Source organism: Heterodontus francisci, chromosome 15 (assembly GCF_036365525.1).
Source record: "Heterodontus francisci isolate sHetFra1 chromosome 15, sHetFra1.hap1, whole genome shotgun sequence".
In the NCBI taxonomy this organism is placed as follows: domain Eukaryota; kingdom Metazoa; phylum Chordata; class Chondrichthyes; order Heterodontiformes; family Heterodontidae; genus Heterodontus; species Heterodontus francisci.
This window is the reverse complement of record NC_090385.1, coordinates 6,025,697-6,044,235: the sequence shown is the minus strand read 5'-3', so window position 1 is coordinate 6,044,235 and position 18,539 is coordinate 6,025,697. Positions and strand designations below refer to the sequence as shown.

The window sequence follows — 18,539 nt, the reverse complement described above, 5'->3', positions numbered from 1 at the left end:
AAAAAACACTTTTTTTTTCTGGTATGTCACAATACTGTCTCGTGTGAAATTCCAGCCTCTCATCACTCGAGATGCTGTACCGAGGGCTAGAAACTCGACAGTCATACAAAGCAAATAAAGATGTACATCTGTACAGCACCTGGTTACATCTCAGTCACCAACACAAGTGAGGAAATTACTTTGAACCGACTTTTGACTGATGTGAATTCAGCAAACACAGCAGCAGATCAGCACATCCCCAAAGAGATGAAGAGCCAGTGAATCACCTTACCCTGCACCCCAGGAACCTTCCCTATCTCCTGCACCCCTACCTGACACACACCACCTCCGCCCAGACAGAATCGTTGAATGGTTACAGCAAGGAGGCGGCCATTTGTCCCCATGCTGACACTTTGCAAGAGGAGCTCAGCTAGTCCCACTCCCCTGCCTTTTCCCTGCCACCCTGCAAATTTTTTCTATTCAGATAATTATCCAGTTCTCTTTTGAAGGTCATCATTGAATCTACCTCCACCATACTCTCAGGCAAGGCATTTCAGATCCTAGCCACTCACTTAAAAAAAAAAATAAAGCTTTCCATCAGGTCACCATTGGTTCTTTTGCCAATCATCTTAAATTGGTGTCTTCCGGTTCCGGATCCTTCTGCATGTGGGAACAGTTTCTCCCCATCTATTCTGTCCAGATCCCTCATCATTTGAACACCCACCCTCCCTTCAAGCAACTTCTCCCACCCACACAAACTCCTCTCTCCCCACCCCTCCTGTCTTTAATAAACCTATCATGTATATTTCCAATCGTCTCCTAGAATCTCATTATTTTAAATGTGTTGGGGGTAATTTGGACCTGTCGATAGTGTAAAATGGCCGATATATCGGATCAGTTCCCGTTGTACATCTCTCCCCAATTTTTATTCCTACAGACCTCAACTGAAATGTAAACTGGGAGAGATGTGAACTTTATCTTGCCCTTCCCCTTTAGATCACCCCTGAACCTAGTCTTCTCTGGGATAAACATTCCAGCTTCTCTATCCTCCCCACAAGACAGAGACTTGTTACTTTGTTCAGTTACATTGATTATCTGTGGGACTTTGTGGATGGGGGAAAGGTGGGTGTGAGAACAGAATTTTTAAGAACAAAATAATATGGGGACATTTAAGATGAAATAATTAATCAATCATGTATTGCTAACAAGCTAGCTTCGGAGCTGCAGAGACAGCTTATCAGTAATGACTTCATAGCTTTAGAGCTTCAGCAGACAGCTTATCAGAAATTCATAGTAGCCTATTCAGTGCTGTAGGACAGCTTCTCAGTAGAAATAGACTAACGAGTTAAAACGTAGCAGGACAGCTGCAGCTGTTGAGGACTAACCCTTTGTATGACAATCAGTCCAACGTTCCCAGGGAGATAGGGGAATAAGAAACTGCTTGAGGGAGAGGCAACAAGGCAGTGCCCCAATCAGGCCCTGACACCAAGAAACTGCAAAGTTTGTGAACCAATTGGGAACATTAAGTGAGTGTCACTGATTTGTAAGAAGAACTATAAGAAAGGCTTGAATTCCCTCCTCCAGCACGGAGGAAGAGGGAGGAGAGCCCAGGTTTTGTTGTTGTACTCTTTGCTGATGATGTAACCACTAAGTACTTCAATAAAGTTTCTTAAAGCTACAGTCGGACGTCGTCTCTTTTTGGTGTAACCAATGAGAACAGGAAAATTGGGGAATAAACTTTTACAATACAGCAATCGTAGTTCCGGCACTTTAAGGTGGTCAGGATCTCACTGTCTTTGTTCATGTGTGATAAAGGGAAGTTTGTACCAACCTGAATACAATTGTTCCAGTTTTCTTGACTTGGCTTATCAGCAATTTTTGAAGCAAACTTCAAAGCACGTCCAAAAGTTCGCTTCGCCAAGGCATGCTTGTATGCAAATGTTAATGCCTAATGACAGAGATACACACAAATGAATACCATAAAAATACTATCATGGTGCACAAAGTGCACATGACTGGGATAGCCCTCCCCACTAAAATATAATTCTTCTCTATTCATAGCCAGTGAAGTACTTTTGACCTGCAGTCACTGTTGTAATGTAGGCAGCCAATTTGCACACAGAAAGCTCCCACAAACAGCAACAAATTACCAGATAATCTGTTTCTTTGTGATGTAGAATGAGAGGTAATTATTGACCAGGACACTCCCCTGCTCGCCTTTGAAATAGTGCCGTGTGATCTTTTACAACCTCCTGATTGCTGCTGGGACCACTATTGTTCACAATTTATAGAAACAATTTGGACTCTGGAATCAGAAGTACAATTTGAAAACTTGTGGACACTGCCAAAATTTTGGGGGGGGGTGTAGTTAACATGTGACAAAATACAAGAAATCAGTAATAAACTTGCAGAATGGGCATGTAATTGGCAAATGAATTTCAATATACAAGCGTGAGGTGCTGTATTTTGGTAGGAGGACTAAGGAGGCCACATACTGCTTGAATAAGAAGTCTATATGGGGTAGAGGAGTAAATGGATCTAGGGGTACTCTCCCACTTCCAACTGGAATGTGCCTTTGCAAAGCAGGTATAGAAAGAGATGATGTGGGTTTAGTCGAGGTTCATCCGGAGCAACTCCAGAGCGCCGGACTCGTAAGAACAGCCATGATCTGTTTGAAAGGCGGAACAGGCTCGATGGGCCAAATGGCCTACTCCTGCTCCTATTTCCTATGTTCCGAACATAAGAAATAGGAGCAGTAGTAAGCCAATCAGCCCTTCGAGCTTGCTCCGCCATTCAATGAAATCATGGCTGATCTTCTACTTCAACACCATTTTCCTGAACCATCCCCATATCCCTTGATGTTTTTAATGTGTAGAAATCCATTGATTTGTCTTGAACATACTCAATGACTGAACCTCTGCAGCAGAGAATTCCAAAGATTCACCAACCCCCGCAACGAGTGAAGAAATTCCTTCTCATGTCAGTCCTAAATGGCCTGCCCCTTATTCTGACTCAGTGCTCTACGAGTTGTCCCAAGGACGCACACCAAGGTAAACATCAACTGCTGCTGGAGCATCATCATCGTGGTGGAAGAGACTCTGTGGTTAGCCGAAACTTTGCTGGTCTTCCAACGCAAAGTGTTATCAATGACCGAGTGTTGTAGACTGGCACGTTCTGAGGTTCAGGATGATGTGCCGAGAGATGCACTAAAGCTCGGGGCAGTCACCGCAAAGGCTCAAAGGGGAAAGGCCATTGTCTAAGACCCTCTCGCCATAGTAAACTGAGGGGCTGGAAACTGTGTCAAACCCCTTGGGCTGTATGTACCAGAGAATGTTTGTCATGAAATGTCAATGTACAGTGTAAAGATAACCTGTCATGGCAAGTGTAGTGTATTGAAAGAAACTGATCTGTATTGCACTTGATGTAATGTTAAATTTGAACTGTTATTTAATGTCTTTTCACAAATTTTATGAATTAAGTATATTTTTGGGAAAACAAATCAAGGCGTAAACATTCACAAATCAGTACAAGTAGTGGAGGTCAATATGGCCATAAAAAAGCAACCCAAACACTGATTCATTGATAAAGGGTTATAATTAAAAAGCAGAAACATTATATCGAACTTGTATAGAACCTTGGTTAGATCATACTTGGATGACTGTGAACAGTTCTGGTCTCCATATTATAGAAAGGATAGAGGGGCACTGGAGAATTGCTATAAAGATTTGCAAGGATGACACCAGAACTGAGAGAACATACTTATCAGATTGAACAGGCTGGGACTCTTTTTTTCTAGAATAGAAAAGACTGAGATAATTTAATCGAGGTCTTTAAGATTATGAAAGAATTAGATAGAGCAGACACTGAGAAGATGCTTCCACTTGCAGGCGTGACTGGAACTAGGAGCCATAAAATTAAGATGGTCACTAATGAATGCAACTGGCAATTGAGCAGAAACTTCTTCACTCAGAGTGGTGAGGATGTGGAGTAGCTGAGGCCAATAACATAGATGCATCTAAGAGAAAGCTAGATAGGCACCTGAGGGAGAAAGGGATAGAAGGATCTGCTGATAGGGTTAAATGAAATAGAATAAACACTAGCACAGACCCATTGTGCCGAAAGACCTGTTTGTGTTGTACATTTGATGCAACTCAATGTTTTCAGCACAATACATCAATCATTAACTGTGTCTGAAAAATAAATGAACACCTCTGCCGTTATACAAGACAGAATCACATGTACCACTGCACTCAGGCAGACTGATGTATGAGACGCCATATATCAGGAAGATACATGAACATTTAACTAATGTCGGCAGCATTAAACTGCCTCAGGATTAAAAGCAAAATGCAGTCAGAGCCTGTGCGCCTCATCCTGAGCAGTTATCCCAATTCTGCGTGGACCTATCTGATATGCAAGAAGGATTCTGATAAACAGCTTGTGATGTAGTGCCAACAGAAAATGCTCCTGGCACCCAAAGTGGCAATGTGTTGCTAGGGTAACCCAGCACACACACACAGAAATAATCAAAGTGTTATGACAGTAACCCAGAATATGCTCAGATCAAGAGAGCGCCCAACAGCCCTTCAACAACAAACATTAAAGTACCAATCACCTTCCTCACTAAATGTGAGTAGACTGCAGGGTAGTGAAAATGTGAAATTCCCTTCCCAAAAAGGCTTTGAATAATAGGGGGACAATTCAGTTTTCAAGACTGTGATTGAAAAGAGTTTTTCGTTGGGTCAGGGTAGCGAGGCACATGAAGCAAAGGCGGGTAAATGGGGTTGAGGTATGGATCAGCCATGGGCTGATGAGTGGCCTACTCCTGCTCGTAATGTTCAGTTCAAGATTGTGATTTTAAACTCAAGGTTTCTCCAGTATTAAATTAGACATCATAGGGAAGAAAGAGTCCACCAGTGGTTCTGGCGAGTCAGAGTTCTAAAGATCAAGACGTAGAATCAGTTTGGGTACAGATAAGAAATAGCAAAGGAAAGAAGTTGCTTGTGGGAGTAGTTTATAGGTCCCCGAACAGTAGCTACACTGTAGGACAGAGTATACAGGAAGAAATAATGGGGGTTTCTAAGAAGGCTGTGTTTGCTGACAACGCCACTAGGTGGCACAGCAATGGCACATGCTCAATGCAGCCTGTGCCACTAAAACTTCACAGTCTGCAACGCCAGGCAGCTGCCAGGATTAAAGATGGCGCTGCTCAAATAATAACACGATGGCAATCTAAACACATGACAGCACACAATGCCTGAGGGGAGGGAGGGAGCAGGCGGGCAGTGAACGAGTGGGCGGGTGGGTGAGCCAGCGGTCGGGGGTGTGGCAAGCGGGCGGTAAGCGGGGGGTGGGGGTGGGTGCGGTGAGCGAGCGGGCCAGGGGCTGTGACGAGCAGGCAGGCGACGGAGGTTGGGAGCAGGTGGCTGGGGGGGGGGGAAAGGAGGAGAGCGCATCCGCCACCAGCAAGGTCTTCGGCCGCGCTCTCCCCACACCCGCTCTCCCCGCTCCCCAGACTCCCTCTCCCCCAACCCCTGCTCTCTCCGGCCTGGATCCCGCCACCATCTGCCCGCAATACGCGATGACGTCATCTGCGCAAGCGCCAACCAGTCCTGGCACTGCGGAATGCAGCGCATGCGCACAGCGTAGGAACCAATCTGCGCATGTGCGCAGATTGGCACAGTTGGATGACGTAAGCTGCTGGCTGCGTTGTCAGTAACCACTTTGTTCTAAGAAAGGTTCTTCTTTTTTTTTTCTTTTCTTTCTTTCTTCTTTTGGGCCTCCTTATCTCGAGAGACAATGGATACGCGCCTGGAGGTGGTCAGTGGTTTGTGAAGCAACGCCTGGAGTGGCTATAAAGGCCAATTCTGGAGTGACAGGCTCTTCCACAGGTGCTGCAGAGAAATTTGTTTGTTGGGGCTGTTGCACAGTTGGCTCTCCCCTTGCGCCTCTGTCTTTTTTCCTGCCAACTACCAAGTCTCTTCGACTCGCCACAATTTAGCCCTGTCTTTATGGCTGCCCGCCAGCTCTGGCGAATGCTGGCAACTGACTCCCACGACTTGTGATCAATGTCACACGATTTCATGTCGCGTTTGCAGACGTCTTTATAACGGAGACATGGACGGCCGGTGGGTCTGATACCAGTGGCGAGCTCGCTGTACAATGTGTCTTTGGGGATCCTGCCATCTTCCATGCGGCTCACATGGCCAAGCCATCTCAAGCGCCGCTGACTCAGTAGTGTGTATAAGCTGGGGATGTTGGCCGCTTCAAGGACTTCTGTGTTGGAGATATAGTCCTGCCACCTGATGCCAAGTATTCTCCGAAGGCAGCGAAGATGGAATGAATTGAGACGTCGCTCTTGGCTGGCATACGTTGTCCAGGCCTCGCTGCCGTAGAGCAAGGTACTAAGAAAGGTACTACAAGAATTATGGGTGATTTTAATCTACATACAGAATGGACGAATCAGATTGGCAAAGGTAGCCCTGGAAGACGAGTTCATAGAGTGTATTCGGGACAATTTCTTAGAGCAGTAGGTTCCAGTGTCAACCAGGGAGCAGGTCATTCTAGACCTGGTAATGTGCAAAGAGACAGGATTAGTTAATGACCTCATAGTAAAGGAGCCTCTAGGCAACAGTAATCATAACATGATAGAATTTCCCATTCAGTTTGAGGGTGAGAAGTGTGGGTCTAAGACTAGTGTTTTAAACTTAAATAAAGGCAATTACAAGGGTATGAAGACAGAGTTGGCCAAAATGAACTGGGAAATTAGATTAAAAGATAGGACAGTAGAGAAGCAGTGGCAGACATTTAAGGAGATGTTTCATATCTCTTAGCAAAGATATATTCCAGTGAGAAAGATAGATTCTAGGAGAAGGATGCACCATTTATGGGTAACTAAAGAAGTTACAGAACGTATCAAATTGAAAGAAAAAGCGTACAATTCTGTGAAGATTAGTGGTAGATCAGAAAATTGGACAGATTATAAAAACCAACAAAGAATTATTAAAAAAAGAGAAATTAGAATGACAGAAAGCTAGCTAGGAATATAAAAACCGATAGTAATAGTTTCTACAAGTATTTAAAAATGAAAAGAGTAAATAAAGTAAGTGTTGGTCCTCGAGAGAGTGAGACTGAGGAATTAATAATGGGAAACAAGGAAATGGCAGAAGCGTTGAACAGGTATTTTTGTGTTGGTTTTCACTGTTGAAGACACAAAAAACATCACAAAGATACTTGAAAAACAAGATGTAAAAAGGAGGGAAAATCTTAACACAATCACAATCACCCTGGAAAAGGTACTGGGAAAACTATTAGAGCTAAAGGCGACAAGTCCCCAGGTCCTGAAGACTTGCATCCTGGCTAGGGTCTTAAAAGAAGTGGCTGCAGAGATAGTAGATGCATTAGTTGTGATCTTCCAAAATTCCCTAGATTCTGGAAAGGTCCCAGTGGATTGGAAAATAGCTACTGTAATACCTCTATTTAAGTCCTGGCAAGCCAGAACGCAGCGCATGCGTAGACAGCAGGAGCCTGTCTGCGCATGTGCACACCGCGGCGCAGCCTGATGACGTCAGTGGCGGCCAGCGTTGTCAGGAATCACTTTGATTTAAGAAAGGAGGGAGACAGAAAGCAGTAAACTATTGGCCAGTTTGCCTAATATCTGTCATAAGAAAAATGCCAGAATCCGTTATTAAGAAGGTTACAGCAGGACATTAGAAAATCATAATGCGATCAGGAAGAGTCAACATGGTTTTGTGAAAGGGAAATCATGTTTGACTAATTTATTAGAGTTCCTTGAGGAAATAACAAGCAACGTGGATAAAAGGGAACCTGTAGATGTGGTGTACTTGGATTTCCAAAAGACATTTGATAAGGTGCCACATCAAAGGTTACTACACAAAATAAGAGTTCATGGTGTAGGGGCTAACATATTAATATGGTTGGTATTAAGAGGGTTGGTTAGCTAATAGGAAGCAGAGAGTAGGGATAAATAGGTCATTTCCGGGTTGGCAGGATATGGCTAGTGGAGAGTCCAATGGGATTAGTGTACTGGGCCTCAACTATTTACAATCTACATCGATGACTTGGATGAAGGGACTGAATTTGCAGATGATACAAAGATAGGTAGGAAGGCAAGATGTCAAGAGGACATAAGGAGTCCACAAAGGGATACAGGTAGGTTAAGCGAGTGGGCAAAAAGTTGCCACAGGGAGTATAATGTGGGAAAATGTGAACTTGTCCACTTTGGCAGGAAGAATAAAAAAGCTCTATATTATTTAAATGGAGAGAGACTGCAGAACTCTGTAGTACAGAGGGATCTGGGTGTCCTGGTACATGAATTACAAAAAGTTAGTATGCAGGTACAGCAAGTGATTAGGAAGGTAAATGGAATGTTGCTATGTATTGAAAGGGGAATAAAATATAAAAGTAGAGAAGTTTTGCTACAGCTGTACAGGGCTTTGGTGAGACAACAGCTGGAGTACTGTGTACAATTTTGATCTCCTTACTTAAGATAGGATAAAATTGCATTCGAAGCACTTCAGAGAAGGTTCACTTGACTGATTCCTGGGATGAAGGGGTTATCTTATGAGGCAAGGTTGGACAGGTTGGGCCTGTATCCAATGGAGTTGAGAAGAATGAGAGGTGATTTTATTGAAACATATAAGATCCTGAGGGGAATTGACAGGGTGGATGCTGGAAGGATGTTTCCACTTATGTGCGAGACTACAACTAGGGACACAGTTTAAAAATAAGGGATCTCCCATTTAAGACAGAGATGAGGAGAAATTTTTTCTCTCAGACGGTCGTTAGTCTGTGGAATTCGCTTCCTCAGAAAGCAGCAGAGGCTGGGCCATTGAATATATTCAAGGCTGAGTTAGATAGATTCTTGATAGACAAGTGAGTCAAGTGTTATGGAGGGCAGACAGGAAAGTGGAGTTGAGACCACATTCAGATCAGCCAGGATCTTAGCAAATAGCAGAGCAGGCTTGAGGGGCCAAATAGCCTACTCCTGCTCCTAATTTGTATGCTCGTATGCTTGAAACATGCACGGCTTTGCACAATATTTGTAATTTACCTTGCTGTCAGTAAGATCGATCCACTTCTGGACATCATAGAAAGTGTCTGTTAGACTCTTGTGGAGACTGTCTGACTCATTCTCATACTGACAAACTTGTTTGCTTGATGCCACTTCACCTTGTGACTGTAACTGGAGAAGTAAATCAGCCAGTGCACATCCCTTCAGACAGAGGGCGTCGATCAGGGCAGACTTCTGTTTTTCCATCTCGCTGAAAAAAGGAGAATCAGTACAATCTGAGTTCCAGAGTTGTTTATTACCGAGTGAATGGTTTTGAGAGGAACTGGACTATTGATCAGGATGGACATTGGGTATTTTTTGTGACACATTTGAGTCCAAAACTCTGCTGCCCTTATCCAACTCACACCAAGTCCCATTCCCCCATCATCCTCTGTCCGTCCTGACCTACACTGACTCCTGCTCCAGCAAGTCTGGATTTTAAAATTCTCATCCTTGTTTTCCTATCTCTACAATCTCCTCCAGCCCTATAACCTCATATCTGCACTCCTCCAAATCTGACCTCTTGAGCACTCCTGATGTTAATTGCTCCACATTTGGTGGCCGTACCTTCAGCTGCCTGAGCCCGAATTCCATTCCTAAACCTTGCCACCTCTCTAACTCTCTCTCCTCCTTTAAGAACTCCTAAAAACTACCTCTTTGACCAAGCTTTTGATCATCTGTCCAAAAATCACTTTATGTGGTTCAGTGTCAAATTTTGTTCAATAACCGCTTTTGTAAAGTGCCTTAGGACCTTTTACTACATTAAAGATGCTATATAAATGCAAGTCTTTGTTACTGAAAGAGGTTACTTGCGTCACGAGATTTGACCAGAACACTGCGCGGGCAGCGCCTACACCAATTGCTTTGGACGTCTGCGAAGGACACTTGCAGTGGTGTCAATCACTGGGCGAGACAATATTCTCCACAATTCCACAAGTTAAAGAGACAAGGTGACTGCATTGAAAAAGCCAAGAAATTATTACGTCAGCAGGCTTTAGTGACTTTACTCCCAGAGTCTGGAAGTGTTAAAAGTGTGCATTTACATGGAAAGCTACGAAAGGACACTAACAGATTAAATGAGTGGGGGAAAACTGTGGCAAATGAAGTACAATGAAGGAAATGTGAAATCATCTCCTCCGGATCCAAGAAAGACAAATCAAAATATTATACTATGGAGGAGCAGAGAAATTTGGCTGCCTGTGTATGCAAATCACTAAAAGCTTGTGGACAGGTACAAAATATAATCAGAAAGGCAAATGAAATGTCAGTCTTTCAAGGGGGCTGCAATACAAAGGGAAAGGAATGATGCTTCAGTTGTATAGGACCTTGGTTAGGACAAATCTGGAGTACTGTGCTCTGTTCTGGGTATCATACCTCATGTCTTGGAGAGGGTACAGTGCAAGTTCACCAGAATGATATCGAGGCTAATAGGGTTAAATTATGAGGAGAGGTTGGAGATACTTGGCTTTGAGTTTAGAAGTTTAAGGAGTATGTATTTGTATTTATGTAGGTGTTGTCACGGTACTGTAGTTTTTTTCAGGAATATGCAGTTTGCCTTTAAGGCTTGCAAGGGATCAGTATTGCTTTATGAACCAGCAAGCCTTAGGAGTTATAGGAAGGCGCATTTTCGTTGCCTTAGAAACAGTCATTTGGAGACTGCGATTCAAAGGGTACATTCACATTACCATAGATATAGCCACTGGGAGTGAGCCTGATGCGATACATTTGTTGCAATTCAGTTTTGAGCTGGCTTATGAGTTGAAGACAGTTTGTTCTAACAGATGCAGACAGCTGTGATGAGCACACCTGAAAAGAGCTCTCAACCATTTAAACTGAAGAAATAGGATTTTAGTCTGTTTAATTATTATTTTGTTTTTTTATTTAGAGAAACGGACCCTTCGGCCCGAGTCTGTGCCGACCAAGAACCACCCATTTATACTAACCCTACAGTAATCCCATATTCCCTACCACCTACCTACACTAGGGGCAATTTACAATGGCCAATTTACCTATCACCTGCAGGTCTTTGGCAGTGGGAGGAAATGGGAGCTCCCAGCGAAAACCCACGCGGTCACAGGGAGAACTTGCAAACTCCGCACAGGCAGTACCCAGAATTGAACCCGGGTCCCTGGAGCTGTGAGGCTGCGGTGCTAACCACTGCGCCACTGTGCCGCCCTTAAATTATCTCTCAAAATTCTAAGAAAAAGTCAAGCCAAAACAGAGATCTCTTGTAATTTAAATTGAAGAAAGGGAAGTTAGACTGTGACAATCTTTTATCCCTCAAAAACTCTAAAGTCAGCTTGATTCTGTTGAATAAAAGCAAAATACTGCGGATGCTGGAAATCTGAAATAAAAACAAGAAATGCTGGAACCACTCAGCAGGTCTAGCAGCATCTGTGGAAAGAGAACCAGAGTTAACGTTTCGGGTCAGTGACCCTTCTTCGGAACTCCTTCTGTTGAAAGTGTTTGCAAGTTGTTAATTGTTGAAATTCGCTGGAGAAGGGAAGCAACATTCGAGCAACATCCTGTGAGGACTTCAAGCAACATTGGACTGTAAATTTGCAAGGACTCTAATTTTTCTATTTTAAATGTTGTTTATATCTTTATAGTGTTTAAGAATTTAGTTCTTCTAATTAAAGAGTTAATTTGTTGATTTAAAGACACTTGGTTTGGTTAGCCTCATTCGCGGGTTAATTTGACTGGGTCTTTCTTTAATTTGGAAAGTTTTAAATGATATGTTAGCCGATCTGTGGAGGGACGAGATTGAGTTATCAGTGCGTTGGTCCCACCACAATCAGAATCATATATTTTGACTGGCGGCTTTGACAGCAGCGGTCAGTCGTAACAGTGTCTACCAATCTCTATTTTTCTTTATTTGTTCTTGGGATGCAAGTGTCGCTGATAAAGCCTGCATTTATTGCCCATCCTAATTTCCCTTGAGAAGGTGGCGGTGAGCCACCTTCCTGAACCATTGCATTCCACGTGGTGTAGGTACACCCAGTGCTTTTTTCTGGTGTAGTTTGACACAACTGAGTGGCTTGCTAGGCCATTTCAGAGGGCAGTTATGAGACAACCACATTGCTATGGATCTGGAGTTGCATGTAAGCCAGACCCTGAAGGACATTGGTAAACCAGATTAGTTTTTTTTTTTAAAAACAACAAATTCGGTACTTTTAATGAGACTAGCATTTTATTTTAGATTGAAGTTAAATTCCCCCAGCTACCTTGGTGGAATTTGAACTCATATCTCTGTAGCATTATTCTGGGCTTCTGGATTCCCAGTCCTGTAATATTACCACAATGCTACCGCCCCTATGTTATACATATATCTGTGTGTGTGTGTCTGTGTGCGCACATATGTGTAAATGGAAAGACATCAGCATTAATATTACTCACGGGCTGCACTACATTGCTGTAATATTTAGACTGTGTAAAAATAAAAAGGAGTTGTTCTGCTTAAAGTAATGAACACAGCAGACTGAGACAGCTCCACATTGGAGACTCAACAAGAAAAGACTATGACTGCTTATAATGGCATGTCTGAGATCTGCTATGTAAAAAATTCAATGTGATGCAAGATATGTAATACATTTATGGGACAAATATATACGATTGTGAACAAGGCAAATACTGTAAAAGTCAAGAGCTGGTAAAAGATTTATGAAAGTATTTCCTGCCTGCACCAATTCCCTGCAGATGTCACTCTTGTAATAACAACTAGAGCACATCTGTTTGTTCAGACAAAAGAATTTCATGGCTTTTAACTTTATGAGTACTCAGATAGGCTTAAAGAGCTGGGTCTATTTACTCTAGAGCAGTGAAGACTTAGAGGCGACCTGATAGAGGATTATAAAATAACGAGCAGGCCTATTGAGAGATTATTCCAGTTTGACAGATTGGGGCAGACCAGGGATGGTTTAAACTGTGTAAGAGTAGGAATAGACGAGGATGCTGGGCGGTTTATCTTTTCCCAGAGACTAGTGAGCTTCTGGAATGTTTCCAGCTGGTATGGTGGGTGCTGACTTTCTGCATTGCCTTCAAGCAGGAGCTGGACTGGGGTAGAGATTGCATCATATAAAAGGTAAATGAATTAACAGATAAAGAACAATTGGAACATCTGATCTCCTGGACTGGTGTCAAGCACCTGAGAAGGTCAGAGAGGAATTTTAGAGGTTTCTTCATCCCTTATTACGCTGGGATTTTTCTCGGTTTGCCTCTCCCAGGAGATTATATGGCTGTGAAGGTTGGGGTAGGAAGTGTCTAATCACAATGCTCCAGCCATTATGAGGTGTGGCGCAGACTTAATGCTCACCATTTTGGTATGTTTGTGCTCAATTTCTCGACTGGGGTCTGTGCACTCGACAACGTTTTAGCTGCATACCTTTTGATAGTTGCAGCATCTGGTCTTGGGTCGGTCTTCATGGCCAAATAGGTCACCAGGGCACTTTGATCGACATGCGAGATAACCAAATTGGCTGCTCGAACAATTTCATCAAGTATCTTCGTCCTATCCTGAGAAAGGAAAGCAAAGCTTTAACAGCGCGAGGTCAAATCGCATCTTGACAACTTGAATTCAGTTAAAATAAATCTGGTATTAACAAAAAACTAGTACCAGTAAAAACCCAACTCACTACTACCCCTTTAGGGAAGGAAAATTTCCATCCTTACCGGATCTGGGCCTATATGTGACTCCAGCTCCACAACTTAACTGTACTCAGCAATGGCTTAACAAGACGCTCAGTTGTGTCAAATTGTTACAAAGAAGTAAAAGGCTCACCACCAGCACCACCACCTTAAGGCAATAAATGCCAGCCTTGCAAGAAATGCTCACATTCTATTAACGTAACAGAGAATCATACAGCACAGAGGAAGGCCATTTGGCCCATCATGCCTGTGCAGGCCCTTTGAAAGAGCTATCCAATTAGTTCAACTCCTCCTGCTCTGTCCCCATAGCCCTGCACATTTTTCCTTTTCAAGTATATATCCAACAGTATTTTGAAAGTTACGATTGAATCTGCTTCCACCACCCTTCAAGGGAGTATATTCCAAACCAGCCAGTATTATAGGTTACCAACCCTCCTGCCAGTGGAAGCTATTTCTTATTTGCGCTATCTAAACCCCTTATAATCTGAACTCCTCTATTAAATCTCCCTCAACCTTCTCTGCTCCAAGAACAATCTCAGCTTCTCTATTCTCTCCACATAATGGAAGTCCCTCAACCATGGTACCATTCTCGTAAATCTCTTCTGCACCCTCTCCGAGGACTTGACAGCCTTCCTAAAGTGTTGGGCCCAGAATTAGACACAATATTCCAGCTAAGGCCTAATCAGTGATTTGTAAAGGTTCAACATAATAAAAATAAACTGTACTAATGCACAACATAAAATGGGAATAATCATCTTTGGATTATAGTGCTGGGGCAGCAACCCAGAGTTCAAATCCTACCAAGAACACATTGTGAAACTGAAGGCAATAAAACCGGAAGCTGGAAACGACCCCAGAGCTGTTGGATCATTGTAAAAACCCAACAGGTTCATAATGTCCTTCAGGGAAGAGAACTTGTACCTGGCCTGGCCTACACAGAACTCCAATGACAAATTCTGTTGTTGATTCTTAGCAAGCCAATCAGTTGTAATCAGCAAAGAAACATCTGAAAGTATGGCCTCTTAAATCTTGTGTGAAAGATTTTCTCCTGAAGGAATATCCTCCCTTCACCTAGACGCCTACCAATGGAGATACCAATACTATTTGAACCATTCACCTGGACAACAATCCTGAGACAATGGTCTATCCAGTGTTCTCTATACTCAACATCCTCCAACTGCAGTGTGACTGACATTGGTGCCTCAGTTAAATATGGGGTGTGCTTTGAACCAGTGCCTCACGCTGACCTCTCAATGCACTCTACAACCAACATCAGTAATACTCAAAAGTTCAAAGCTACCGGTCAGCTTTCCAAATAGCACTTTGAATTATCATTGCCAGAGACTTGCAAAGAGATGGGAATAAATTCCTTAGTATGTGTTAAGTCTTGTAATGTCGGAGCAGAACGCAGTCTAATTTAAAAACACAAACTTCGCTCTTTCGCTGCTGATAATATAGGAGCAGAAGACTCTTAAAGCCATTGAGTTGGCTGCACTATTAAGCAGTGTATAACAATGACATGATAGAAAATATGTTATTAATGGCAATTAGGAACGGGCAATAAATGCTGACCTTGCTGGTGATGCCCACATCCCATGAAAAAGCAGAAAAAAAAAATGTTGATATACATCACACCCGCAGTCAATCTTTGGCAGGGGTACAACAGGCGAGCATCAAAGGAGGAAGGAAAATTCTTGGTAGATACAGTGGAAAATAAGCCAGGCAAAGTCATTCAAAAAAAAATTCTGGGGATATGGGTGCTGCTTGTAAGGTCGGCGTTTATTACCTATCCTTAGTTACCCTTAAGAAAATGGTGCTGATGGATCTTCTTCTTGAACCTCTGCAGTCCGTGTGGTGTAGGTAATCCCAGAGCGCTGTTAGGTAGGAAGTTCCACAATTTTGACCCAGTGATGATGATGAAGGAAAGGGCAATACATGTCCAAATTGGGATGGTGTGTGACTTGAAGGGAAACTTGGAGATCATGGAGTTCCTAGTGCTTGTTGACTTTGACCTTCTAGGTGGTAGAGGTCGTAGGTTTGGGAGGTCCCTTCTTTTTAAACATGTTTAGTTTAGAGATACAGCACTGAAACAGGCCCTTCGGCCCACCGAGTCTGTGCCGACAATCAACCACCCATTTATACTAATCCTACACTAATTTCATATTCCTACCACATCCCCACCTGTCCCCTATATTTCCCTACCACCTACCTATACTAGGGGCAATTTATAATGGCCAATTTACCTATCAACCTGCAAGTCTTTGGCATGTGGGAGGAAACCGGAGCACCCGGAGGAAACCCACGCAGACACAGGGAGAACTTGCAAACTCCACACAGGCAGTACCCAGAATTGAACCCGGGTCGCTGGAGCTGTGAGGCTGCGGTGCAAACCACTGCGCCGCCCAACATCTTAAATATATCCCGGGCTACAGCTGCTTGAAGTAAACAAGACAGGGTAAGGGGCATGTAGGAATTAAGAAAACCTTTGGGAGCATTACTGCTGGTAGAGCAGAGGAGCAACATTAAGTACGAGATGAAAAGTACCTTGCTTGAATTGAGGCTGTTGAGATAAGCGACATGTACAGGCAAGTGCATAGGGTACATTGATACAAGTTCCTCATGCAGATCCAATCTGTAAGAGAAGTATTCACAGTTAACCTGGACATACATGAATCAGTTTCAAAACAGAGCTAACCCAGACTAGACTGGACTGAGCATCACTGAAAGACTGTCGGCTTTGGGTAAAATGGAAGTTCAGCAGAAATGACAAAATGTGTGTGGCAAGGGAACCCTTAAGGAAAGGGGAAAATGTGGGAAGAAAAGGGAATGTTCAGAGGGGTATTTAAATGTAAACTACCAATTTTAAAGACCAAACAAAACTGTAAAGAGAGAAAGTAACTGAGGACGAAATTAATCTTCGTGCACAGATCAAACCACAGGTCCATGCAGTGGCTGCACTGTGGAAAAAATACAACTGAGTACTTCTAACTTAGTGCAGGAGTTAAGAATGGTTAAGGTTGCATTTGCACTGCAGTTACCAGTCTCACAAAACGTACAGGAAAAAGGCAGCTGGATGGGATAAATTGGTTAGCTATTGCAGAGACCCAGCAAAGGCATGAGGCGCCAAATGGCCTCTTTCTATGCTGTGTCAGGTCCATCCATACGATTATTATAGCACCTTTCACAACCTCAGGACCAAAGGGTTTTGCAGCTAACGAAGTACTGTTGTAATGTAGAAACATGGCAGCCAATTTTCACATAGCAAGCTTCCACAACCAGCAATATGATGACGAACAGATAATCTGTTATTTTTAAAGCAATATTTCTTGAGGGCTAAATATTGGCTCGGACACAGGGGAGAACTCCTCTGCTCCTCTTTGACTAATGTCAAGGGATCTTTCACATCCACCTGAAAGGGCAGAAGGGGCCTCAGTGTAACAGCTCATCAGAAAGATGGCACCTCTGACAGTGTAGCACTCCCTCCGTACTGTACTGGAGTGTCAGTCTAGATTTTTGTGCTCCAGTATCTAGAATGGGGCTTGAATCCCCAACCTTCTGACTCAGAGGTGGGAGTGTGCTACCATCTGAGCCACGCTGACCAGTAATAAAACTGCTTTAAATGAGTGCACAGGTTATGAATACACTTAGATCTTTATGATATTCCTTAGAGAAATAAAGGTCTGGCTCTAGTCTTTAACGAGCTGGAACTCTGATTTTCAATGAAATAGGGGAATGTGATCCAATTCTAGATCATTGCAAAGAGGTGCAATGGCTCTGTGTTGCAACACCAGAGGGCTGGTTTGCATTTCTGGCGGGATAATTAACTGGTCAACAACACATGTCAGAAAATTACAGGTAGCATCGCTGCGAGCCTTCTCGTCAGCAACGCAAATCTAGAAGACTGCACCGCTTCTACCTGACCCTAGACCTACAAGCGCAACAGAAGTCACCAGCGCTGTCCTGCGGGAGGGTTACTGTAGCTGTGAGCTAGTGTCCGAGTTCTCATCTTCACCATGAGCTGTGCATCGTTATCTTAGCTACCATCTGTTCCTAATGGGTTGGCTGAATGTGTGTTACATACTTGGGTAGCCATTGTATCTTGAGGTCTCTTATAGCCTCCTCGAACACCTCCTTCGGGTCTTTCTCCTTGTCTTTGCTCGACTTTTCTTTGCTTCCATCCTTAGTCTTGTTTGGAGGTGATATCAGATGGTACCACACAGTGTGCACATCCTGAAAACAACTACACAATTAGAATCATAGAATGGTTACAGCACAGGAGGTCATTTAGCCCTTTCGATGCCAGCTTTCTGTAAGAGCAACTGAGCCAGTCCCACTCCCCTGCCTTTTCCCTGTAGCCCTGCAAATTTTTTTTTCTTCAGATAATTATCCAATTCCCTTTTGAAAGCCACAATTGACACTGCCTCCACCACACTCTCAGGCAGTTTATTCCAGATTCTAAACTCACACTGCGTGAAAAGATTTTTCCTCATGTCGCCAATGGGAACAGTTTTACCCCATCTATTCTGTCCAGAACCCTCATGATTTTAAACACCTCTATCAAATCTCCTATTGACCTTTTCTTCTCGAAAGAGAACAGTCCCAGCTTCTCCAACCTATCCATGTAACTAAAGTCCCTCATCCCCAGAATAATTCTCGAAAATATTTTCTGCACCCTCACTAATGCCTTCACATCCTTCCGAAAGCATGGTGTCCAGAATTGGACACAGTTGAGGCCGAACTCGTGTTTTCCAAATTGGGCCCTACCAAATTAATGACAGTAAAATATGTGTCATGGACCGTGAAATCCCAGGTCCTCCGTGAAATTGGCCATTTTGCGAACTTC

General features: G+C 43.3%; 1 protein-coding gene across 1 annotated transcript in view; it reads right to left on the bottom strand.

Moving 5' to 3' along the window:
* The window catches only part of LOC137377474 (tripeptidyl-peptidase 2-like), a 147,861-nt gene that overhangs the window by 10,363 nt on the left and 118,959 nt on the right, over positions 1-18,539 (bottom strand). The window contains exons 24-28 of the mRNA XM_068047097.1: positions 17,778-17,926; positions 16,241-16,328; positions 13,434-13,564; positions 9,053-9,263; positions 1,811-1,927 (exon numbers count right to left, since the gene is read on the bottom strand). Of these exons, the coding sequence (XP_067903198.1) occupies positions 1,811-1,927; positions 9,053-9,263; positions 13,434-13,564; positions 16,241-16,328; positions 17,778-17,926 (696 nt within the window). The remainder of the gene's footprint in view (positions 1-1,810; positions 1,928-9,052; positions 9,264-13,433; positions 13,565-16,240; positions 16,329-17,777; positions 17,927-18,539) is intronic.